This window comes from Mauremys mutica, chromosome 4 (assembly GCF_020497125.1).
Source record: "Mauremys mutica isolate MM-2020 ecotype Southern chromosome 4, ASM2049712v1, whole genome shotgun sequence".
NCBI lineage: Eukaryota > Metazoa > Chordata > Testudines > Geoemydidae > Mauremys > Mauremys mutica.
This window is the reverse complement of record NC_059075.1, coordinates 54,363,457-54,389,359: the sequence shown is the minus strand read 5'-3', so window position 1 is coordinate 54,389,359 and position 25,903 is coordinate 54,363,457. Positions and strand designations below refer to the sequence as shown.

At 40.5% G+C, this 25,903-nt stretch overlaps 1 protein-coding gene across 8 annotated transcripts in view; it reads left to right on the top strand.

Moving 5' to 3' along the window:
• DPH6 (diphthamine biosynthesis 6) overlaps positions 1-25,903 on the top strand; it is a 403,785-nt gene that overhangs the window by 148,631 nt on the left and 229,251 nt on the right. For all 8 annotated transcript variants that reach the window (XM_045016405.1, XM_045016404.1, XM_045016406.1 and 5 more), the window contains exons 7-8: positions 1,148-1,242; positions 13,967-14,054. In XM_045016405.1, coding sequence (XP_044872340.1) covers positions 1,148-1,242; positions 13,967-14,054 — 183 coding nt within the window. The remainder of the gene's footprint in view (positions 1-1,147; positions 1,243-13,966; positions 14,055-25,903) is intronic.

Below are 25,903 nucleotides of genomic sequence, written 5' to 3'. Positions count from 1 at the left end.
GGATAATATAAGTGCACAAGTAACAATGTTTATAACTTTCTTAAAAAGAATGAGGACCTCTTAAAAGTCAAATTATAACCACAAAATCGTGAGGCGCAGGAGTGGAATCATGAGTCTAGAAAAGCTTTGTACTGTGTCCAATTAGCATTTTTACTGTATCATAGATTTAATGTGTGCTCTTAGAATAATTAAATTCCTACATTGCATGGTTACCACGTACCATTACAGTGTTATTAAAACAGAATTAGAATGTACTGTTCAAGAGATTGGCACTACACTCTTTACTCAAGCAAAACTTTGGATCAGGCCTCGAGTGAGAAACTGCTAAACTGAGGATTTAGGATGATTAAAACCAGACAAATAGTATTCTTTTGCACCTGTTACATTTACTTTCATGCATGATGTATCTGGCTTGTCTATCAGGTAAATACAAAACAAAGTGCAAAAAATATATATATATATGAAAAATGTTCAGGGATGTAACCAAAAGAAAATGGCTAATGTTTCTTCCCCTCTAAGGGTGAAATCCCAGCTCCATTGAAGTCAGTAGGAGTTTTACAATTAACTTTAGTGGGGCCAGGATTAACTCTTTTACTTGAAGATTTGGAAAAGAGTTTATGCCAACAAATACGTAGAGCACAATTGTTAAACCTGTTGCTATAATAATATTATGTGTTCGCTGAATTTAGTAGCTTCTGGTCAGAGCTTACAACACAAGATATCTCACAGACTGTATAATGAGATCTGGGAGTGGATGTAAAGGTTATTGTTATTTTCCAGCCAGTTTCCTAAAATAATCTTATTTCAACATCCTTCCATTTCTTCTGGGGTGCAGTCACTGAGATATTTTATCTGGATGGTGAAGTGTAACTATTGCAGAGATGGAAACCAACATGGCAGTAATTTTTGGAACTTTAAAAATATTACGAATCAGTTTGTATAAAGTACTGTAGAGGAGAGTCAGAAACTTACAAGTACATGCAGTGCATTTTAGAGATTGTTCCTTGTTTTAGAGTTGTAGTGAGACACCTAGATTGAGAAAGTTACTATAAGCCCCGTACACACGTACATTTTCAGTAAAATACATTTGACGCTGTGTATAAGAGCAGCAATTATTCTAACTACCTGTTTTTTCCTTTTGTTTCAGCTCTGTAAGAAGTATGAAGTTCATGTTTGTGGAGAAGGTGGGGAATATGAAACATTCACTTTGGACTGTCCTCTGTTTAAGAAGAAAATAGTTGTGTAAGGAACTGTTTCTTCCCCTTCCTTAAATTTAAGTGATGGGAACATATTAACATTTAGCTTGAGGCAGCATTTGTTGGCAGGAGTAGAACATGTCCTCTAAGTTCACAAACAGTCACTTTGTTTAACGCTGGCAAAGTCCTCTGAAAACCTAAATCAATGCCTGACAAGACGAGGCCTTCATAGAAGGCTATAAACTTTTTAGACATTTGCACTTTCGTTTACTTGCTGATTATGGCCTGCAGTAAAACTGGTACCTACACACTGACACTTTTATCCTTTCATGAAGTGCGAATTGCCTGTAATATTTATCTTTCATTACAGCTACATTTGATAAACTGCCACATCAGTAGCCTGTGGGTTCCATTAACTCTGTGTCTTTTTTTTTTCTTTTTTCAACTTTAGTGACTTAGAATGATAATGCTAAACATTTTCCATCAGTTACTAAGGGGACATTTTTGAATGTAAACTTTGCTTGAATCCATCCAGCTACTCTGAGTAGCTTATTTCTTTGCTGAAACTTGTTAAAATCTGTTTAGAGGGATATGGGAAATTTCTCTGTCTTGATTCAAGTTTCACGGTATGTGCTGTTGAATAGCTTAACCTGTATATTTTGAGATGTTTTGACTATTGTTCCTATTCTTAGCCAAGTAAACAGTCTCTAAGAACGGAATGTCACTTGCATACATTTCAGATACATCAACTTATGGAAGGTCAACACTATAGCACATATGGACATTTAGTGCTGTAGTGAAACAGGCCCATTCTTTTATATCTTCTTCTAGCAGTAGTGAGCAATAGAGGAAATGTGGCAAATTTACTGTGCAATTAAGGGGCTGATACTATTCTGTTGAAATCAATGGCAAATTACCATCAATTTCAGTAGGAAAAGGAGCAGGCATTTATGGCACTTTATTATTTTACAGATAATACCCGTTTGGTACAGTGACTTCATCAAGGTCTCTATTTTCAGTCAGACAAAATGTTGTGGTCTGATCAGCATTGTATTGATAATTGGTAATATTGGTGCACAACAGCATCATCCAGAAAAAGAGTGACTAGCATTCAGTCTACGTTTGTTATAAAATTTGTTAATTAACATCATAAGATATGTTCATATCAATGCACTGAAATTTGTTTGGCTGCTTGCTTCTTTCTTTCTTTCTTTCTTTCTTTCTTTCTTTCTTTCTTTCTTTCTTTCTTTCTTTCTTTCTTTCTTTCTTTCTTTCTTTCTTTCTTTCTTTCTTACACTCACACACATTGGGATTGGGTGCCTAACAACCTTAAGCCCTTCGAAGTCCCTGCCTGAATAAAGACAAGTCTGCGGTAAAATGATTTCATGTCTTCCTAAAAAGTGTCAGCTATTGTTAAAGAGAGGAGAGGATTAATATGGAGGGCTATATTATGGTCCTTACTCTCAGGTCTGGTGGAACTGCATTTGGCACCGAATCTAAGGGTCGTTTCTTTAAGGTGCCACCAGACTCCTTGTTGTTTTTATGGATACAGACTAACCTGGCTACCCCTCTGAAAATTAAGATGGAACACATTAAATGGATTAAAAACTGGCTAACTTATAGGTTGCAACACGTAATTGTAAATGGGGAATCATCACTGAGATGATGGATTTCTAGTGGCATCCCACAGGAATCAGTTGTTGGCTATGCTGTTTAATGTTTTTCTCAGTGACCTGGAAGAAAACATAAAATCATGACCGATCAAGGTTGCAGACAATACAAAAATTGGGGAGTGGTAGATAATGAAGAGGACAAATCACTGACAGAGAACAAATGGGATTGCTTAGTAAGCTGGGCACAAGCAAACAATATGGGCTTTAATATGGCTAAATGTAAATATATATATCTAAGAACAAAAAATGTAGGTCATAGAGGACGTTATTCTGGGAAGCAGTGACTCTGAAAAAGATTTCAGGATAGGGTGGATAATCAGCTGAACTTGAGTTTCCAGTGCAATGTTGTGGCCAAAATAGCTAATATGATCTTTGGATGCATAAGCAGTGGAATCTTGTGTACGAGTAAAGAGGTTATTTTATCACTGTGTTTGACACTGGTTCATCGGCTACTGGTGTCTCCAGTTCAAGAAGGATGTTGATAAATTGGAGAAAGTTCACGGAATAGTCACAATTATTAAAGGATTAGAAAATGTGTTTATAGAGTTAGACTCAAGGAGCGCCATCTGTTTAGCTTAACAGAGAGAAGATTAAGGGGTGACTTGATTACAGTCTGTAAGTACCTACATGGAGAACAAATATTTTATAATGGGCTCTTCAGTCAAGCAGAAAAAGTTATAACAAGATCTAATGGCTGAAAGTTGAAGCTAGACAAATTCAGATGGGCAATAAGGCATTACAAAATTAACAATGAGGTTAATTAACTATTAGAACAGTTTAGCAAGGGTCATGGAGGATTGAGAATTTTAAAAGCAAGATTGGATGCATTTTTAAAAAGATATGCTCTAGGAATTTCGGTGGTGGGGAGGAGGGCCGGATACTATGGCTTGTGTTATATAGGAGTTCGGACTAGATGACCACAATGGATCCATTCTGGCCTTAGAATCTATGAATCTGTGACTCTATTATTGCTTTTTTAGAGGTCCTTGGCTATTTTGATAGATACTCTAGAGACTGTAGGTAGGCTATTCCATTCATTGTGGTGGTGTAGGTGCTAGGTGGTTAGATTGTCATAGTTCAAATATATTTCACCTCAGAAAAATTTTGAAGCTTAGATGAAGATATACAAGTATCTCTAAGGACTTTTAAAGTCACAAAAATTCTATGTACTAAACTAGTCCAATTCTTCTCCCTAAAAAAAACCTGTGGTTGCACGAAATGTAGATCCCAGCAAAAAACAGTGAAGATGAGTCTTCCCCACAAAACATGGAAAGTTTTATTATACTTTCCTCACCTATTATAGTAAATAGACTCCTGGGTAGTATTTTTCCTGGATGATGTTTTTATCATACATGTAATGTCTGACAAAATGCATTTCCTCAATTTTTTCTCTGAATAGAAAGGCAGTCTGTTAGATTTGTGGATAAGAGAAAATTGCCAGTAGTGATGTTTGCTTTATTACAGAATGATGGCAGTCTAGTTAAGGCTCTGTGACTCGCCTTCCCTTATAAGACTGATTTTATTCCTACCCTTCCCCCACTAAGCTCCCTTTGAAAATATCTCTTACTGCTGAAATTTCTCATGTATCCTCTCGTGTCAGAGGAGAATTTGTGAGGGACATGCTGAGTTAATTGAATTAGACATCTGAAGATGTACAAGTTTAAAGATATGCAAAATTTAGGAGAGAAAGGATGAACTTGTGGCCAAAACGGGAAGGAAAGTCAGGAGATCTGGTTTTGCCAGAGTCTACTATAATTTTTTCAATAAATCACCTAGACTTGCTAGTTCAGAGGTGCTGAGCACTTGTAGTTCCCATGGAAGTCAACGACACCTGTGGCTGCCCAGCACTTCTGAAAAAAAGACTTTAACCTTTTGCTTCAATTGAAGCAGCCAAACAATCTTAACTTGGCCCTGCAATGATACCATGCAATAACCATACATTCATGTTTAATGCATATTAGTGTCTCTGGTTCCAGACTAAATTAAACTGTTGAGGTGTTTGGAGGGGTGGGGTGGGGGGGGTAGGGGCTTTAGTTGGATTGTTTCATATTTTTTTCTGTCATGGTATATGTACTGGACAGTATTTGGGTGCCGTAACTGAATTTCTATAACTTAGCATGTTTGGAACACTTTGAAGTTTAACCTTAACTCTGAATTTTCTGGGTTTATGCTATTTAGTTCTGAGATGATTACAGCATCCCTGAGATGATTTTTTTAAATATTTACATTATTTATATATAAGGCTAAGATTTAGTTATGGGTATTTTTAGTAAAAGTCATGGACAGGTCACGGGCAGTAAACAAAAATTCATGGTCCATGACCTGTACTATATACCCCTGACAAAATCTTGGGGGATGTCTGATGGGGGGGGCAGCTCCGGGGCACCGCTGGTGCTCCGAGGAAGTGGGGACAGCCGTGCGTGGCCCAGGACTGCTGCTGGTGCTGGCGGGGGAACGACACAAGACCACTCCTGGTGCTTCGGGGACCCTGGGGTCAGTTGCATCGGCCACTGCAGAAGTCACGTAGGTCCCGGAAAGTCACGGAATCCATGACCTCTGTGACAGACTTGCAGCCTTACTTATATATACATCCCCAAATTCCTTTCACTCCTGTCCTACTCTAGTAGAACCCATCTATCCAACCACAGACCATCCTCAAATTTATCCTCACAGAATTAACCAGACTTACGCAACTGCCATGAACTACCATTTCTCTACTCTCTTTGTTCAAACCCACTGTACCTACCTTATTCTTCTTCTTGATGGGGGTCTGAGATACCCTCTTCTACTGCAGTGTTTCTTAGTTTTTTCAGCTTCATGACCTTATTTAATGCCAAATACAGTAAAAAAACAAACAAGTAAAAATAGAGTGCCCTCTTATTTATTTATTTATACATATGTTCGTACATACATACCTTAACATCATCATTTCTAAGTAGGAAATGTATGCATCCCAGAAAAGAAATGGACTTCCCTAAATATTTCCTGGAAATTAATCAATAAACAAGAAACATTTATCAAGAATACCATCATTAAATTCTGTGGCATTCCTACAATCCATCTCTTATTGTATGTTTTTATTCATGGCGTGCATGAATTTTATTCGTTTCTACTTTCTGCTTTGCATGAGAACAGAATTCAAAATGAATGACTAAAGATAATTATTTGTTTTCATACAGGAATATTTCATTGTCTTCATTTACTAGCTATATACAACTGAGCCACAGATTTCATTATCAATAATTTCTTAGTGATCCTGATTCAAAAATGCATTGGCATTCATTCACTAAAGCTGTCCCTTGGTATTATGTTATCATCTTAGGAGTTTTTAATGATCAATTCCAAAGCACGGTTATAAAGAAAAATGATACTCTTTTTTCATCATCTGCAAATACTTGGAAGGTGGTAAGGTGATAGGGAATAGCCAGCATGGATTTGTAAAGAACAAATCGTGTCAAACCAATCTGATAGCTTTCTTTGATAGGATAACGAGTCTTGTGAATAAGGGAGAAGCGGTGGATGTGGTATATCTAGACTTTAGTAAGGCATTCGATACGGTCTCGCATGATATTCTTATCGATAAACTAGGCAAATACAATTTAGATGGGGCTACTATAAGGTGGGTGCATAACTGGCTGGATAACCGTACTCAGAGAGTACCCAATCCTGCTGAAAAGGTATAATAAGTGGGGTTCCGCAGGGATCTGTTTTGGGACCGGCTCTGCTCAATATCTTCATCAACGACTTAGATGTTGGCATAGAAAGTATGCTTATGAAGTTTGCAGATGATACCAAACTGGGAGGGATTGCAACTGCTTTGGAGGACAGGGTCATAATTCAAAATGATCTGGACAAATTGGAGAAATGGTCTGAGGTAAACTGGATGAAGTTTAATAAAGACCAATGCAAAGTGCTCCACTTAGGCCTGGTCTACACTAGGACTTTAAATCGAATTTAGCAGCGCTAATTCGAATTAACCGCTCAACCGTCCACACTAGGAAGCCGTTTAATTCGACCTAGAGGGCTCTTTAGTTCGAATTCGGTACTCCACCCCGACGAGGGGAGTAGCGCTAAATTCGACATGGCTATGTCGAATTAGGCTAGGTGTGGATGCAAATCGAACTTACTAGCTCCGGGAGCTATCCCACACTGCACCACTGTGTTGACGCTCTGGACAGCAGTCCGAGCTTGGATGCTCTGACCAGCCACACAGGAAAAGTCCCGGGAAAATTTGAATTCCTTTTCCTGTCTGGACAGTTAGAATCTCATTTCGTGGTTGGACATCGGGGCGAGCTCAGCAGCACCGGCAGCGATGCAGAGCTCTCCAGCAGAGGAGTTCATGTAATCTCTGAATAGAAAGAGGGACCCAGCATAGACTGACCGGGAACTATTGGATCTGATCGGTGTGTGGGGCGAGGAGTCTGTGCTTTCGGAGCTGCGCTCCAAAAAACGGAATGCAAAGACCTACGAGAAGGTCTCCAAAGCCATGAGAGACAGAGGATACAGCCGGGATGCCACGCAGCGCCGCGTGAAAATCAAGGACCCCAGACAAGGCTACCAAAAAATCAAAGCGGCAAACGGACGCTACGGAGCCTGCCACCACTGCCCCACCAGTGACCATGGACTCTGACGATGGGACAGTGTCAACGGCCAGTTCCTCGGCGATGTTCGCGGACGGGGAAGATGAGGAAGGGTTTGTGGAGGACGAGGCAGGCGAGAGCGCTTACAACGCTGGTTTCCCCGACAGCCAGGATCTCTTCATCACCGTCACGGAGATCCCCTACCAACCGTCCCCGGCCATTAACCCGGACCCTGAATCAGGGGAAGGATCACTCGGTAAGTGCTTTAACCATGTAAACTTTTATTCTTAATATAACAGGAATCTGAAGTATGTGAAAAGGAGGTCTCTCTATATATGGGGATAGAACAGAAATTCTAATGGGAGATCTCCACGAAGCTCTCCTGGAGGTAATCGAAAAGCCTCCGCAGGAGGTTCCTGGGGAGAGCTGCCTTATTGGGTGCTCCGTGGTAGCACACTTTTCCGCGCCAGGCTTTCATGAGGTACTCATGGAGCATTGCCTCCCCGAGCACGGCTGCATAGGGCCCTGGTTTGTGCTGGCTTTCACGCAGCATGCGCTCTCTATCTCCTTCAGTGACCGTCCTCAGGGTGATCTCGCTCGGAGACTCCTGCATCTAATTAGGGGAATTACTGTAATGTTACGCCTGGTCCAAAGTATTTTTAAAAAATCTACGGACAGACGGCATAGCAGAGACTCAGCACGCTGCTGCGTGACGAGCGTAACGGAAAGCCAAAGAATCAAATGGACGCTCATGGAGGGAGGGGGGACTGAGGACGCAAGGTATCCCACAGTTCCTGCTGTCTCCGAAAAGCATTTGCATTCTTGGCTGAGCTCCAAATGCTTCTAGGGTCAAAAACAGTGTCCGCGGTGGGTCAGGGCATAGCTAGGCAATTTACGCAGCGCCCCACCCACCCCCAGAAGTGAAAGGGAAAACAATCCTCTCTTGACTCTTTTACATGTCACCCTATCTTTACTGAATGCTGCAGATAGACGCGATGGTGCAGCACTCAACACCAACATCCTTGCTCCCCCCACGCTATGGATGGCTGATGGTACAATACGACTGGTACCCGTCCTCATCATCAGCCTATTGGCACATGGGGCAGTGCAAAAGGGCTGGTAACCATGCTGACTAGCATCGGTAAGGTCAATCAAGGGCGCCTGGCCCTAATTTTTCCTGGTAGATGGTACAGTATGGCTGATAACCATCATCATCATAGCAACAGGGGGCTGAGCTCCATCAGCCCCCACCCTTCATGTGTAAAGAAAAGATTCAATTGCCCCTGGACTAGCAGCAGTATGATGGGCTCCTCTCCTCCACACTCCTTAATGTCCTATCTGGACTATCATAGCAACTGGAGGCTGCCTTCCACTCATTTCTCACTAACAAGTCACTGTGTCTTATTCCTGCATTCTTTATTACTTCATCACACAAGTGGGGGGACAATGCTATGGTAGCCCAGGAAGGCTGGGGAAGAATGGAATGAACAGGTGGGGTTGTTGCAGGAGCACCCCCTGTGAATAGCATACAGCTCATAATTTATGCAGGATCGGACACAGAGCAGCTGTGCTCTCTGGTTCTATGATACAGTGGTTCTCTAGTACACTTGCCCATATTCTAGGCAGGAATGATTCTATTTTTAGATACCAAAAAGGAGGGATTGACTCAGGGAGTCATTCCCAATTTTGGCTTTTGCGCCCCTGGCTATGAGCAGCCAGGGGCACTTATGACAGCAGCAAATGGTGCAGTGCAAAAGGACTGGTAACCATGCCCATATTATTACCAATTTATGGTATGGTAGATGGTACAGTATGGCTGGTAACCATCTCTGCTATCATGCAAAAGCAAAAGCATGCTGCTGTGTAGCGCTGCTGGACCGCCTCTGTCAGCGGCATCTAGTACACATACGGTGACAGGCACAAAAGGCAAAATAGGCTCCATGGTTTCCACGCTGTGGCGTCTGCCAGGGCAATCCAGGGAAAACGGGCTTGAAATGATTGTCTGCTGTAGCTTTCCCGGAGGAAGGGATGACTGACGACATTTACCCAGTACCACCCACGAAAATGGTTTTTGCCCCATCAGGCACTGGGATCTCAACCCAGAATTCACAGAGACAGACTACACTGTGTTCATTCTTCGCAAAAATTTATCTTTGCAAGGAATTCACTCCCTTTTTCACTCACACAGCTTCGACTGTCTCCAGACCTGCCACAGCATCCCCCTCACAGAGGCTGGCAAAGATTAGGCGGCGAAAGAAAAAGACAGGGGACGAGATGTTCGCTGAAGTTATGGGGTGCTCCCGAGACGAGGCGGACCAGCAGAGCCAGTGGAGGGAGACCCTCTCTCTGTACCAGCGCTCACACAGCGAACGGGAGGAGAGGTGGCGTGAGGAAGACAAGCAGGCGACTCAAACGCTGCTTGGACTAATGAGGGAGCAAACGGACATGCTCCTGCGCCTTGTGCATGTTCTGCAGGACCTAAGGCAGGAGGACAGAGCCCCCCTGCAGTGTATCTGCAACCGCCCTCCCCCGCCACAAAGTCCCATACCCCCCTCACCCAAAATAACCAGAAGGAGGGGCGCCAGAGGCCGTGTAAACTGTCACTGCACCCCAGCAGAGTGCTCAAGTACCGAAAAGCTCTCATAGCCTAAATTTTGAGAAGTCCTTTCCTTCCCGCCTCACCCAAGCCCCCATCCCAGTTTCATCCCCTAACTGTCTAGTTGATAATAAAAAATACTTTTCTGTTAATTACTTTTTCCGTCATGTTCTTTTAGAGGAGACTGTGTTTGAAGGGGGGGAAGGGGGTTGGTAATTTGACAGGACAATCACCTTTACCAGGGTACAGACATGGGGGCAGGATCAGCAGCAGGTCACAAACACACTGCAGTCAGTACGCACCCTGGTCGGTATGGGAGGTGGTTTGCAGGTTCTGTGTGGGTGGGGGGGTACGTGACTTTGTAGCGGGGGAGGGGGGTTACAGATCTCATGCAACGGTCCCTGTCCTGGACCACAGAGCCACGCAGCAGAGGAATCTGTATCCGTCCTCCCCCGCCAAAAGGCCACATAGCCCCCGCACACAGAGTCCCAAAAAGGAGGGATGGCAGGCTCCGTTGAAACATCCAGTCCGGCACTGCAGACCGCTCTGGGAGCAGGAGCCTGTCATTCCTCGAGTTTACAGGCGGTCTTTACATCACCACACACCCTACCCAGCACAGTCCGTGTCCCAGTTTCAATCCTGTAACTCAAAGTCATCAATAAAGAAACCTTTGTAAAGTTACAGTGGAACATGTATTTTATTTTTAAACGTGTGTTGGAAGTTGGGGAAGCGGGGTGGGCGGGGTATGTAACTGCAGATGCTAGTCAACAGTCACTTGGTAAAGAAACAGGGGCAGGTTCAGCTTCTCTGTAAAGAAACTGAACAGTCACAGGTCACGCTGCTCACTGCTCGCTGGTACTTGAAGAGTTCCTTGTCGCTGTGCAAGGCGCCTGCACAGAGCTTCACGAGCCAGGGCATTAGCGGGTAGGCTGGGTCCCCGACGATCACTGTAGGCATCTGCACATCCCCGAGACTTATTTTGTGGTCCGGGAAGAAACTACCTTCCTGCAGGCGTCTAAACAGACCAGAGTTCCTGAAAACACGCACGTCATGAACTTTGCCTGGCCACCCGACGTTGATGTTGGTAAAACGTCCCCCAGCAGAAAGGGATCTAGGGGTTATAGTGGACCGCAAGCTAAATATGAGTCAACAGTGTGATGCTGTTGCAAAAAAAGCAAACGTGATTCTGGGATGCATTAACAGGTGTGTTGTGAGCAAGACACGAGAAGTCATTCTTCCGCTCTACTCTGCGCTGTTAGGCCTCAACTGGAGTATTGTGTCCAGTTCTGGGCACCGCATTTCAAGAAAGATGTGGAGAAATTGGAGAGGGTCCAGAGAAGAGCAACAAGAATGATTAAAGGTCTTGAGAACATGACCTACGAAGAAAGAATTGGGTTTGTTTAGTTTGGAAAAGAGAAGACTGAGAGGGGACATGATAGCAGTTTTCAGATATCTAAAAGGGTGTCATCAGGAGGAGGGAGAAAACTTGTTCACCTTAGCCTCTAATGATAGAACAAGAAGCAATGGGCTTAAACTGCAGCGAGGGAGATTTAGGTTGGACATTAGGAAAAAGTTCCTAATTGTCAGGGTGGTTAAACACTGGAATAAATTGCCTAGGGAGGTTGTGGAATCTCCATCTCTGGAGATATTTAAGAGTAGGTTAGATAAATGTCTATCAGGGATGGTCTAGACAGTATTTGGTCCTGCCATGAGGGCAGGGGACTGGACTCGATGACCTCTCAAGGTCCCTTCCAGTCCTAGAGTCTATGAATCTTTAAGGAAATCATTCAAGTCTGACCAAATGCTTTCAAGTGTTTCCAGTTTTGTTGGCATTATTTAAATGGGTGTATTAGATCTGAATTCCTGCACCTATGAAGTCTTATGTAGTACTGTGTCTTAGGGCTTGTCTACACAAACAACTAGAGTGCTTTGAGCTAATTCATTTCAAAGATGATTAGATCAAAGCACTCTCACAAACTGTTCATGGGCATCAGCAGCACATGGACATAGACCATCCCAGCCTAGCATGGGGTAGAGTCACACCCCAGCATGACGTGAACTAATTATTCATGTAGGCAAACCCCTTATTTAAAGGGTGCTTTGCCTCTGAAAAATCATTATTCTCTCTCAGAGACTCAATATAAAATTTGTTCAGTTACCAAGTAAATTAGAAGTTTTCTAACTTCCAGCCCTACAAATTGAACCTGGGATCTGGACAGCAAGGTGGGTTCTTTTACAGTTTAGCAATACCAATGGAACTTAGAGTTAAAAATTCTATTGATGTGTGAACAAATATATCACCTATATCTCTCTCATTGTATCGATTTTTCAGAGCAAGGTATAATTTTTTGAAGTATTGGTAGTAGAAACTTAATTTTTAGTTAGTGAAGTAGAAAATGAGAGTCTGAATACAGAGCAAAGTAGGTATCTTCTATAAAAAAAATATCATTTGTTCAGTCACTTTTTGCCCATTGCTGTTCTTTAATGTTTTCCAAAGAGACATCTATCAGACGTACCGAAATCGTGAACCCTTGGGAACAAAGCAGTTCTAAAATTCACCAGTGGATTTTCAGCTTAAATCTTTCTGCTCCCGATATTGCTATTTCTAACCTACATTGAATGTCGTCCTGATAACAATAAGCCAGATCATCACCTTTTGGAAATTAATATAGCTATGCTCATTTAGACGAGCTGAAGATCTGATCCAAAATGTTCTAGGGATTATTTGCAATAAGAACACTCATTGGTTGTGTTCTGACATTAAACACTGGTTTCTCTAGCTGATGCCAATGTCCTTCCTTTAACTAACTTAATTTTATCATTTGACCCCCTGGATATTTTCCACTTACTCTGTAAATAGATTACATCCTGAAAAGTCTTAGTTTACAAAGTAGAGTATCTTTACTTACACTTCCTTAGTGAAAATGTCAAGACTAGTTACTTCAGTTTAATTCCAAGTGAACTATCTGTGGGCCAGTAGCTTTACTGAGTACCAAAAAAAAAAAAAACCCCAACCCTAATAATTTTTATGCATATGACTTTCTCTTATACCTTCTGAGATTTTTTTTGTATTTCATCTTCTGATACTGTATTTACCTATCTTATCTTACCTATCTTAATTCCATTACTAAATGTTCTAGTTTTGAAACAGTGCAGGCGAGGGCAATAGATACTGCCTCTTATGAATTGGAGGTTGACAGATTAGAACTGTAAAAATGAAAACTAAATGTTAACTAGTTTCAGTCAGCGTATCTGAAGTTTACACCATTCCCATTAATGCATTTGGCATTAGCAAGTTGTGTCTAGTAATCCTTCAACATGAGGTGTAAAATGGCACAATCAGATTTCTCAATGGGACAAATATTATAGTGATTCCTGGAGCATTATTTAGTGGGAAATGAGGTTATCCCAAGATTTAAAATGCTGATAAAATAAAAACTTAGTGGTTCTCTTGACTAACAAAGGGTTGGCTTACTGTTGTGTCATCAGCGCTTGGGTCATCATGTCATTTATACTTACTTTCAGTTTGCCTGATTTTCATTCACACTAAGGCCTGGTTACACTGCTCTGAAAGTTTGAAATAGACTTAATATGGGTGTAAATTGCATTCATTTTCCACACATTTTGCAGTTGAAAAGGAAGCTGAAGCTAAAACCCCATTGTTTAATGGTTTATGTTTTCTGAATTAAATTTATGACAATGAAATAAAATGCAAATTATGGGAGTCTGCTGAGGTGTTTTTTTATATTAAATCAAAACTTATGACAAAAAGAGTTTCTCTTAATTAATCAGTTTTTTAAAACAACAAAACCCTTGAGCAGTAGTTGGTAAACCATGTTGAATAGTAGTAGAGGGACAAAGGGCATAGCCTGTCCATAAAACCATGCATTAAAAGACGATGTTTATGATTCTGTATTTCAGGGACTCATCCCAAGTAGTTGTACATTCAGCTGATGCATTTGCACCTGTGGCTTACCTTCGCTTTTTAAAATTACATTTAGAAGATAAGGCAAGTACAGCTTTCTAAATCTTATGTTCCTTTTCATAGACAGTGAAGACATATGGACTACTTCCTTTTTATGTTGCTTTTTCACAATTTGGACTTCATCCAGGTTTTTGGCTCTGTCCTTCTACTTGCTGTAAAACCTGTACTTACTTTAACTGGTTTTTGGGACTTGCCATCAGAAAGACCCAACACAGATGCTCACTTGTGCCAAATGAATGAATGGAAGTAGTATTTGTATAGCATTTTTCATCTTGAAACCTCAAGGCGCTTAGCAGACACTGTTCAGCCAAGCACATGTGCAACCACTGAAGTGCAGCCACCCACGCTGTGGAACACAACTGATACTTTTGTATTAGCAAACACTATAAACAGCGTTCAGTTGCTGTGAGTTTGATTTTCTTATTGCTATTTTTGGTGAAATGTAGATGTCGTAGAGACCTGTTGATCCCCAGTAGATGAGTTGTGTCTACCAGACCCTCATTTCACATATGGTAGACAACCCAAGCTAGTAATGATTCTAAGTCTGGGAGGTGAAGCATCAGTCCCTAATCCTATTCCAGTCAGCTATCCCACAGTAAAATGAGTTTACTGCAGAGAGATATTCTGTCGTATAAGGAGAGAGCTGTCCAGCCAAACTTGATAGAGAGCTTAAGAAATATTAGCAGTAGTTCAAAGGGATTCAGTTTGTTTTTAACTTATGATAGCATGGAAAGTGTGCAATGCAGGAGTAAGAGCCCTAGTAATGGTAATGGTAGAGGTACATGTGTGCTGACTGATTCTTGAGTATTGCAAACTTACCCCTGACTATAGCATTCCTAATGATTATACACATGCAGTGCACCTTTCTTCTATACCCTTAGAGTATTTTTGAAATTTGGTTGTGCAATATTTCTGAATGATTAAAAAAAGAACATATTGACATGTTTCTGCAATTAATGACATGTTAAGAATTTTGTAAAGGGCTGCCAACAGTATATCAAAGTAGGACTTTTTGTTCCCAACTTTATTTTACAACATTGAACTTAGGGACACTTACTAAAGAATGTTACAATGCAGGTAAGTTATATGAATAATAGATTTATAAGAGATTTCCTTGATGGCTTTTGTGTCAGGTATGAAGATATTTCTTCTTTTAAGATCTATCTTGAAGACTGCTTTTGTTGATGAAACATGCCTGTTGATCTTCCTGCTGTGCTTGAAACCTTTTTGGTATTCCTTGAGGGGGAGGAGAGGGGGTTCTGGTATTGCAGCTGATTGTAGTTTACTTTCCTTTTCTGTTTATTTTTACAGTCTGAAAATCAGTCAAGCTGCTTCATATACAGGGATCATTACTGAATGCATCAGTGGGTTGTTTTTTTTGTGTGCATCTGGTGACTTTTGAACATTTCAGGTATACCTAGAGTATCAATAGTCTTTATTTAGGAGAGACAGATTGTTTATTTTTATCAATAAGCAATACTGTCTCAATTTTTGCATTCTGTCTCTCCAAAGACCTCATTCCTAGCTTTCCAATTCTGGCAGGTACTCCCTGCTTTATCCCATCCATTTCTTGTTTGGGATTTTTAAAATGTAAAATCTTAAAATATTTGTATGAGAGACTTTGTGAAAATGATGTCAACCAACTATGTGAAGTGAAACCAAATAAGCTGAATAATAGAAAACTCTGGTGAGGGAGAGTAGTGGAAATACATTAATATTTCTTTGGGGGCACTGACTTTATTGCTCATGGCAAACTTGATGCTAAAATGCACCATACATCACTACAGTGTGACAGGTTAGGGAAAATGAAAAACACAAAGCTTTACATAAATCAGGCAAAAAATCGTATTAAAATGCATTACATTTTATATAAGAATCAAGATTTTACTTTTATCTATTCAGAAGCTCTTTTCCCCTTCTTATGTAGATGTTTCAGATTTTGTTAAAGCCTCACAGTTTCAAGCAGTTTTATAGCAAATCATATTTCAAATTCATTGTAGACAAAGCTGTCACATTCTTAAAGAGGTAGGGTTATAGAAGCGTGGTCTGTATTTTGGTATACACTAACATCTTCTAGAGTTAAAAAGGAAAATAGTTTGTTTTCTAATGATGGTGTCGTGGGAAAAGGCATTAGAATCTTTTGGCTCTAGATTAATTTATTTATGTCATGGTATAATAAGCTATGTTTTCAGAAGTTGTTACTATGGAGAGGCAGTCAATCTTTGAAGAGTGTAACATATTACTAACTTAGCATAGTTTAACCATGTAATGTTTAAATGACACTGTCAAGATTGATAACCATTGATAACTCTTGTAGTATGGTACCTTTTCTCCTCCATTATGTGTTTAGAAAACTCATGATTTTTTTTTTAATCAGTCGGTAATTCAGCCCTTGAGAGCTACCTTACCACAACAAATCACTGTGTATACGCAATGGGAAAAATGTACTTCAGTAGAGAAATTGATTTTAGTTTCAAGAGGTTATTAAAAACATGAGAAAAATATTTGCAATTTATGAAAAATATATAAAAGTAGTCATTTATATAATCATTTTGGAGAATCCATTAATAGACTGCATAGTATTTCCAAACACTAAAAGGCACAGTGATATGTGGCTCTAATATAAATCACAATATCAGTTTTGTTATGCATATCTCATCGCTGAAATAACATCTCTATTTCTGTGTTTAAAAAGTCCCTTCTCTTAGTTATGTTTCACAGGCATTAATTTTACATTCTTTGAATTGACTATTTTATAATCATTTCCACAATTTTGGGTAGTACAATAAAAGAAATCTGTGCTCTCTTTGCCATTCTGTGGTGCATTTTCTTCAGATAAATTTCTTCATGTTTAACTACAAAGACTGGGTGGAAATTTGTTTTAGATTGTTTCTGGCAGCACAATGAGCTGTTGTGCCTGAGGGAGATTAACATTTTATTCATTGTTCTCGTTTAATACATTACTGTGCAACTTCAAGATGTATTTTTGCATAATAATTGAAAAGCTTTTTCTCCACCCTCTTTTCTTTCATTACCCATGATACAGAAAAGGCTAAAAAGATAATTTTCTTAATATTTTTATTAAAGCTTTATAAAAACATTGGGTATCAACAGATCAAATAAGCTTTTTTTCCTTGGTTATTATAAACAACTAAAAATAATATTGTTATTAATAGCACATTCATTTTGATAGTCCGTGGAGGCCTCATTTACTTCATCAGAAAAAACAAGGTCACCATTGTGTTGTACATCACATAGAAATCTATCTTCATCAATATTTTACTTCTCCTGTAAGAGCTTGGCTTTGTACAGCTAAAATGTGAAAAAAGCTTTTCACTTGTTCATCGTTTGCTGTTCTTGCTATCGATTCACACATACCCCTCCCCACAACACATATCCCATCACATGCATATAAGGAGTGAGATCTTAAACCCATTGAAGTTGAATGGGAGTTTTGTCATTGGCTTCGGTGGGACCAAGATTTCACTCATTGTATTTTGCTTTATAGTTTGCCCATATGAAATCAGATGCTTCTACAGAAGATCACTGGTTTGAATCTGACCCAGGTGGTAGTGAGCTAAAATTGTTACGGTCTGATAACTGGTCATTGGCATGTGAAATACACTGGTAGTCTTTGTCAAGTTCCTAGTGGACATATGTCCATATTACAAAAGATAACATGGCAAATAACACCAATTGGAACCCTTGTTTATAATGTTTATAAAGAGGCCAAGGATTGAATGTAAACTGAAGTATGTTTTCACTCCTAGCAGTGGGCACTCCAGACTAGGGCTGAGGCATATGGAGCAGTGTGGGGAATCTTGTAGCATTGTTGCCTGTGCTGTGCAAGTTCTTTGGAAACAGAGGATTTCAGTCTCCAGGACTGTCAAGGGGGGTATCTTTTGCAAGCACCCAAATGCACTTAGCCAGAAAAAAAAAAGACTCTTGAAACCTACAGAGCTTGGTTGAAGAGGGACTGGTTCTGTCTGTGTACCTGACACTCTTGCGACCTTGGGCAAATTGCTGAATCTCTCTGTTCCCTAGCTTAATCATCAGTAAAAAGGGTATAATGTTATTGTAAAACAGCCTAGAGTGCTTTGGCATGCTGAAAGCATGCTAAAATGTCAGGAGAAAGGGCAGTTACCCACCCAACAATATTGTTAATCTTTCCAGCTATTCTCTTAGCCCAGCAGAAGAATCTGTCCTATCTCGGGGACTCTCCTTTTGTCCTTCCAGATCCACGAATATGATACAGTTTTGCGGTGACCTAGAATCCTACTTTCGCCGTCTCCGACTCATACTTCCAACACACCTCTGAACTACATACTAACCCACAGAATCCTTCTTACCACCGCTATAATAAAAAGGATTCTGCATGGACTCCTCCAGAGGATCGAAACAACAGACTAGACTTCTACATAGATTGCTTCCATCACCGTGCACGGGCTGAAATTGTGGAAAAGCAACATCACTTGCCCCATAACCTAAGCCGTGCTGAACACAATGCCATCAACAGCCTCAAGAACAACTCTGACATCATAATCAAACAGGCTGACAAAGGAGGTGCTGTCGTCATCATGAATAGGTCGGAATATGAACAAGAGGCTTCCAGGCAACTCTCTAACTCCACATTCTACAAGCCATTACCCTCTGATCCCAATGATGATTACCAAAACAAACTACACCATCTGCTCAAAAAACTCCCTGAGAAAGCACAGGAACAGATCTATACAGACACATGCCTGGAACCCCGACCAGCTGTATTCTATTTGCTACCCAAGATCCATAAACCTGGAAATCCTGGACGCCCCATCATCTCAAGCATTGGTACTTTAACAGCAGGATTGTCTGGCTATGTGGACTCTCTCCTCAGGCCCTATGCTACCAGCACTCCCAGCTATCTTCGAGACACCACTGACTTCCTGAGGAAACTACAGTCCATCAGTGATCTTCCAGAAAACACCATTCTGGCCACTATGGATGTGGAAGCCCTCTACACTAACATTCCACACGAAGATGGACTACAAGCCATCAGGAACAGTATCCCCGATAATATCACAGCTAACCTGGTGGCTGAACTTTGTGACTTTGTCCTCACCCACAACTATTTCACATTTGGGGACAATATATATCTTCAAGTCAGTGGCACTGCTATGGGTACCCGCATGGCCCCTCAGTATGCCAACATCTTTATGGCTGACTTAGAACAACGCTTCCTTAATTCTCGTTCCCTAACACCCCTACTCTACTTGCGCTACATTGATGACATCTTCATCATCTGGACTCATGGAAAAGAAGCCCTCGAGGAATTCGACCGAGATTTTAACAATTTCCATCCCACCATCAACGTCAGCCTAGACCAATCCACACAAGCGGTCCATTTCCTAGACACTACTGTGCTAATAAACGATGGTCACATAAATACCACCCTATACCGGAAACCCACTGACCGCTATACTTACTTACATGCCTCCAGCTTCCATCCCGGACACACCACACGATCCATTGTCTACAGCCAAGCTCTAAGATACAACCGTATTTGCTCCAATCCCTCAGACAGAGATAAACACCTACAAGATCTCTATCAAGCATTCTTAAACCTACAATACCCACCTGCTGAAGTGAAAAAACAGATTGACAGAGCCAGAAAAGTACCCAGAAGCCACCTACTACAGGACAGGCCTAAAAATGAAAATAACAGAACACCACTAGCCATCACCTACAGCCCCCAACTAAAACCTCTCCAGCGCATCAGCAAAGATTTACAACCTATCCTTAAAGATGATCCCTCACACTCTCAGATCTTGGGAGACAGGCCAGTCCTCGCTTATAGACAGCCTCCCAACCTGAAGCAAATACTCACCAGCAACTGCACACCATACAACATAAACACTAACCCAGGAACCTATCCTTGCAATAAAGCCCGATGCCAGCTCTGTCCACATATCCATTCAAGTGACACCATCACAGGACCTAATCACATCAGACACACCATCAGGGGCTCGTACACCTGCACATCTACCAATGTGATATATGCCATCATGTGCCAGCAATGCCCCTCTGCCATGTACATTGGCCAAACCGGACAGTCTCTACGCAAAAGAATAAATGGACACAAATCTGACATCAGGAATCATAACATTCAAAAACCAGTGGGAGAACACTTCAACCTCTCTAACCACTCAGTGACAGATTTGAAGGTGGCAATTTTGCAACAAAAAAACTTCAAAAACAGACTCCAAAGAGAGACTGCTGAACTTGAATTAATATGCAAATTAGATACAATTAACTCAGGCCTAAACAGAGACTGGGAATGGTTGGGTCATTACACCAATTGAATCTATTTCCCTATTTTAAGTTCTCCTCACACCTTCTATGGGTCATCTTAGTTATCACTTCAAAAGTTTTTTTTCCTCCTGCTAATGATAGCTCATCTCAATTGATTAGACTCTGCCTGTTGGTATGCATACTTCCACCTTTTCATGTTCTCTGTATGTATAAATATCTCCTGTCTGTGTGTTCCATTCTATGCATCCGAAGAAGTGAGCTTTAGCTCACGAAAGCTCATGCTAAAATAAATTTGTTAGTCTTTAAGGTGCCACAAGTACTCCTGTTTTTTTTCTTGCTAAGTTTAGTGTCTTATGAATAATGAGGGATAGAAACCAATGCCACATACCACGGGAAAAATGAGAACCACACCATTTTAATGGACAACAATTTTCTCTAATTCTGGTGAGTCATATAATATGAAACTTTAAATCACATCCACCTTATAACATCCCCCACCACCTTCATTTTTCTCCTAATTTTATTGGCTGATGTTTTAAGAACTGCTGATTTCATAAGCAGGTCTTGTTTTCATGTTCAAATGCAGGAAAAATTGCCCAGTAAAATTAAGTGGAGAAAATGTTAGGCTTTGAGGGAAAATAAAAGACTATAAGTCTGTTTACCTCCATTAGGATGTTGTAGCTCTAGTTGAATGTGTAAATTGGATCGGCTTATTGCCACAGCAGCATGGGATTCTGAATCACAGCCGAAGTACAAATGTTAACTTTTCTTTGTCTACAAAAATATGAATGAAGTAATTGAATAAAATAGATAATATTCAAATTTTAAGACTAAAGTCATAACTTGCACTGATCCTAGACAAATGATTGTAAAATGACCGCTAACTAACTCACTAACCACTCAGTGACAGACTTGAAGGTGGCAGTTTTGCAACAAAAAAACTTCAAAAACAGACTCCAAAGAGAGACTGCTGAACTCGAATTAATATGCAAATTAGATACAATTAACTCAGGCCTAAACAGAGACTGGGAATGGTTGGGTCATTACACTAATTGAATCTATTTCCCTATTTTAAGTTCTCCTCACACCTTCTATGGGTCATCTTAGTTATCACTTCAAAAGTTTTTTTCTCCTCTTGATGATAGCTCATCTCAATTGATTAGACTCTTCCTGTTGGTATGCATACTTCCACCTTTTCATGTTCTCTGTATGTATAAATATCTCCTGTCTGTGTGTTCCATTCTATGCATCCGAAGAAGTGAGCTGTAGCTCACGAAAGTTCATGCTGAAATAAATTTGTTAGTCTCTAAGGTGCCACAAGTACTCCTGTTCTTTTTGTAAAATGAATGTTTTGTTCCCTCAGTCCCAGTAGTGCCTGCACCAGTTGTGTAGGACCATTCACTTGTACCCGGTAGCACAACTCACAGCACTATCTGCTATCCCGTAAGGTGGGTATATCCCAGAACTGGAAGAAAGAATAGTGAGATTTTCTTCCTGTAGTAGGCAGTAGAAAAAAGAAAGGCGGGTGGTTGTTTTTCAGCCTGTGATAGGATTTGGTAGGTATATCTTCTGTGTTTTTTGCTTGTAAGGTGGCATGATGTCTTGTAAACCAGCCAATCCACCTCTGTAAATTACATACTGAACCAAAGTCATGAGATGAAGCTCACTTAATTGTTTGTGAAGTTCTTTGAAATCCCTCAGCAGAAAGGTGCTGTAGCAATGCAAACAATTTCTATACTCTTATGACTCTATAAAAGGCTAGCAAATCTTTCTAGCGAGTCAATTTGAGGATATATTTGTAAATGCTAGAAAATGTGTCTGGGAAATCTCATCTTTACTAAAGAAGTACAATCCTGCATCCTAGATTTGATTTAACTACATCTAAATAAACCATTTCTGTCCAGCTTCTTAGACCATGATATTTTCTGCTAATCTCCATTTGATCATGCTTCTCATTTTCAATACTACTTTGAAAATGCTGAAAAAAGAGCTTTGCGTTTATTTGTACACTGAGCGTTAAAAACATCACCTAATCCATAAAACTCCTTCATCTTGGATTCAGACTATCAATGGCATATGTTAGGGAAGGGGAAAACAGGAAAACCCAATCTACGTCCATGGAATGTTGTGTCTTATTGCCCATTTGGCCTTCCATCTGGACAATCTGCCACTTTCGAATGTCATGTCCTTTCCCTCAGCCCATTTAGGTTCTCTCTCCACATCCTAAACGCATAACTAACTCTGGCTTTGGCTACACTTACACTTCAAAGCGCTGCCGCGGCAGCGCTTTGAAGCACTAAGTGTAGTCAAAGCGCCAGCTCTGGGAGAAAGCTCTCCCAGCGCTGTCCGTACTCCACCTCCCTGTGGGGAATAACGGACAGCGCTGGGAGCCGCGCTCCCAGCGCTGGGGCTTTGACCACACTGGCGCTTTGCAGCGCCGCAATTTGCAGCGCTGGAGAGGGTGTGTTTTCACACCCTATGCTTTCAAAACCTTTCTTACAAATGAAGTGGAAGTTCTTTTCAATGTACAATGATTTGTCTGAAGAGCTTAGTGAGCACATTAAGCATCTCTTCTGTTGTGCTATCTGGAGTGGCTCACGCCCATGAGTGCAGACCTTAGGGCAGACTGTCAAAAACAGGGCAGACACCCTTAACTGGTGGTGTATTCTATAATTAGCTTTTATCAAGCCAGTAACAAATGTGAACTCCAGGAGTCATAGACAGTCCCCTTAGACTCTCCAGTCTTTCTTGCCACCCAGACAAACTGGATTTCGTGATAAATGGTCATTTATACCAAAAATCATACCATATTTAGGTTTCTTCCTGTCTCACTTATACCCAGATCAGTTGGTACCCTAGATCTTACACCAAAGACAACATCTGTAGCCAATCCAGTAATAAATTATCTCAAGACTTATTAGCTAGGAAAAAAAATGAGAATTATTTACTGGTTAAAGCAAGCAAACATACACACACAGGAGTTACACTCTAAATCCAAAGAGTGACAGGATTGTAGTGATCTGTCAATACAAAGTGTCTTTCAGGCAGCCCCTGGGGATCTCTGGCTTCAGTTCAGAGTCTCTGGCCCTTCAGAGTTCAACAGCCAAAAAGATGGAAAATTTTCCTGTGGCTTTTTTTTATTTCCTTCATTCAGCTTCCAAGCCCACAGAATGGGCAGGTAGCATTTCCCAGGTGCAATAAGGCCATTAACCAATCCTCTGTATTATGATAATCTTTGATGGCCCATGTGGTTTTGATAGTTCTTCTGGATGGGCCGAGGTTAGGGGGAGGGATGATTCCCAGGCCTGAGTTAATAAATTTAGAGCAAACATTTTCAAAGTTATAAAGCAAAACTTACCTATTTTCTTACAGCATGGAATACAGACATTAGAAGTGAGATTAATTAATGCGTGCAGCAATTTACAAGCATTTCATAGAATCTGAACACTAAATACATTCTTATAAGACTAATGCCTGTTTTGAGCAAAACTAACATATAGGTGACCTGTCTGGTCTCAAGCTGTGAGGTTGTCATTTCTTAGCTAGTGCCTGCAGCCTAGGTAAGAGCTGGCATCTGGCCTGCCAGTGCACAATATCCTCTCTACTTTATTCCATCCCAAAATTGCTCTATTTCTCCAATAAAAGGAATAGTTCTTTTTCTGTCCTTTTATATTTATCAAGATCCTTTTATTGAACAAAACAAAATACCCTGATATTTCAGAATAAATTTCTCTTGTGTCCCTACACAGTGCATGAAAAACTGAAAGGAGCTGCATGTGGTCCCCCTCAATATGGTTGTTTTAACAAGCAATATGATTAATTTAGAAAGCACAGAACAAAGAGATTATCATAATCTTTCCTTATGTTTTATGAGTTCTCTGCCATGTTCTATTCTGATTGCTATTGTGTGGGAGAACTCATTCTTAAATTTTGGTAGCAACAAGCTACCGCGCCTGCTTCTGTGATGGAGAATTTAAGTTTCTTAACAAGACAAATACTAAGAGTCTGGTGGTTACTGGTGTTTCATATAATGCTACTGATGTGTGCGTCGAGCCTTAGACACATAAGATAAGGTACCTGCTTAAAAACTAAAGGCCTCTACCTAGAAACATGTATGGGAGAGGGGGCGCTCAGTAGGGGGAGGGATAGCTCAGCGGTTTGAGCATTGGCCTCCTAAACCCAGGGTTGAGAGTTCAATCCTTGAGGGGGCCACTTAGGGATCTGGGGCAAAAATTAGTACTTGGTCCTGCTAGTGAAGGCAGGGGGCTGGACTCAATGACCTTTTCAGTTCTTGGAGATAGGTATATTTCCTATTATTATTATTATTATTATTGTATGCATATGCTTGACTTTGGAACACTTATGCATTTGCTCAGCCATTGAAAAACCTTATCAAGGGTTTCTGTGGATTCTCCGTCACTGGAAATTTTAAAATCAAGTTTGGATGTTTTTTCTAAAAGATACGTGGTAGTTCAAACAGGAATTTAATTCAGGGAAATCCTATAGTCTGTATTATACAGGAGGTCAGACTAGATGTTCATGTTGGTCTCTTCTGGCTTTATAATCACTGAATCTATTAATATAACTTTACTCATGTCCTATGTCAGTACGACTCATGTGAGTACAGTGAAGCACATGCATAAGTGTTTGCAGGCTCAGAGCCAAAATTAGATTGATATCATACCATAGTGGATGGGGAAAGGAGAGAAATACAGTAATTAATAGAAAAAATATATTGTTTACGTGAAAGAGCATGATGTTATTTTGTGGTAACAAAGATCCTATACTATTTTTTATTTTTAAATGGACAGACACAGAAGGTAAGATCATTTGTAGAATGTCAGTCCCTTTAAGGCAGTTTCTTCATCCTCGGTTTCAAGTTTCAACCTCCTAGGCAGATTAGTTTCTCTGTAGGCAGTAATGGCAGGCCAGTGTTTGTAATAGCTCTGAAAACAGCAACTAAACAGGGATCTGGCAGCTCTGCCTATGCTGGCATTGAGCCCATAGCTCAAGCTAGTGCCAGGTCCCACACCTAATGCTTCTGCTGAAGCCTGCACCTGTGCTGGTTTTGATACTGATTGATTACCTACATTGTTGGAGTAATCCAGGATTCTGCCTTGAAAAAGCATTGCCATTTATCCTAAGCCTTGCAATCAACAGGACTGCATAACTGTTTGTGCAGTCCTTTGTGTATTTACAGTGACATCAGACAATTCCTACAGCTTGACAGTAATTTCCAAAAGGAATGTCGATGAACAGGTGTTTGTGTAAATGTATGTAATTATATTCAGTATATCCATATCTGTAAATGGATGTTGATAGGACTATAATATATACACGTGTGTGTGCACACACACGCATACATATAACCTTATAGATATTCATATATTTAGAAGAGAAAGAAGACAATGGTGGGAGTTACGAAGGTTTTATTTGGCTTTAAGTTTGGGTTGCTTGTATTACTCATAAATATCAGTGTCACAAGAGAATTCTGCAGATGATCCTGTGTAAATACTCATATAATCTTCATACCCTATACCATGCCATCATGAATTATGTGTATGATGCTTATTTTACAGAAAAGG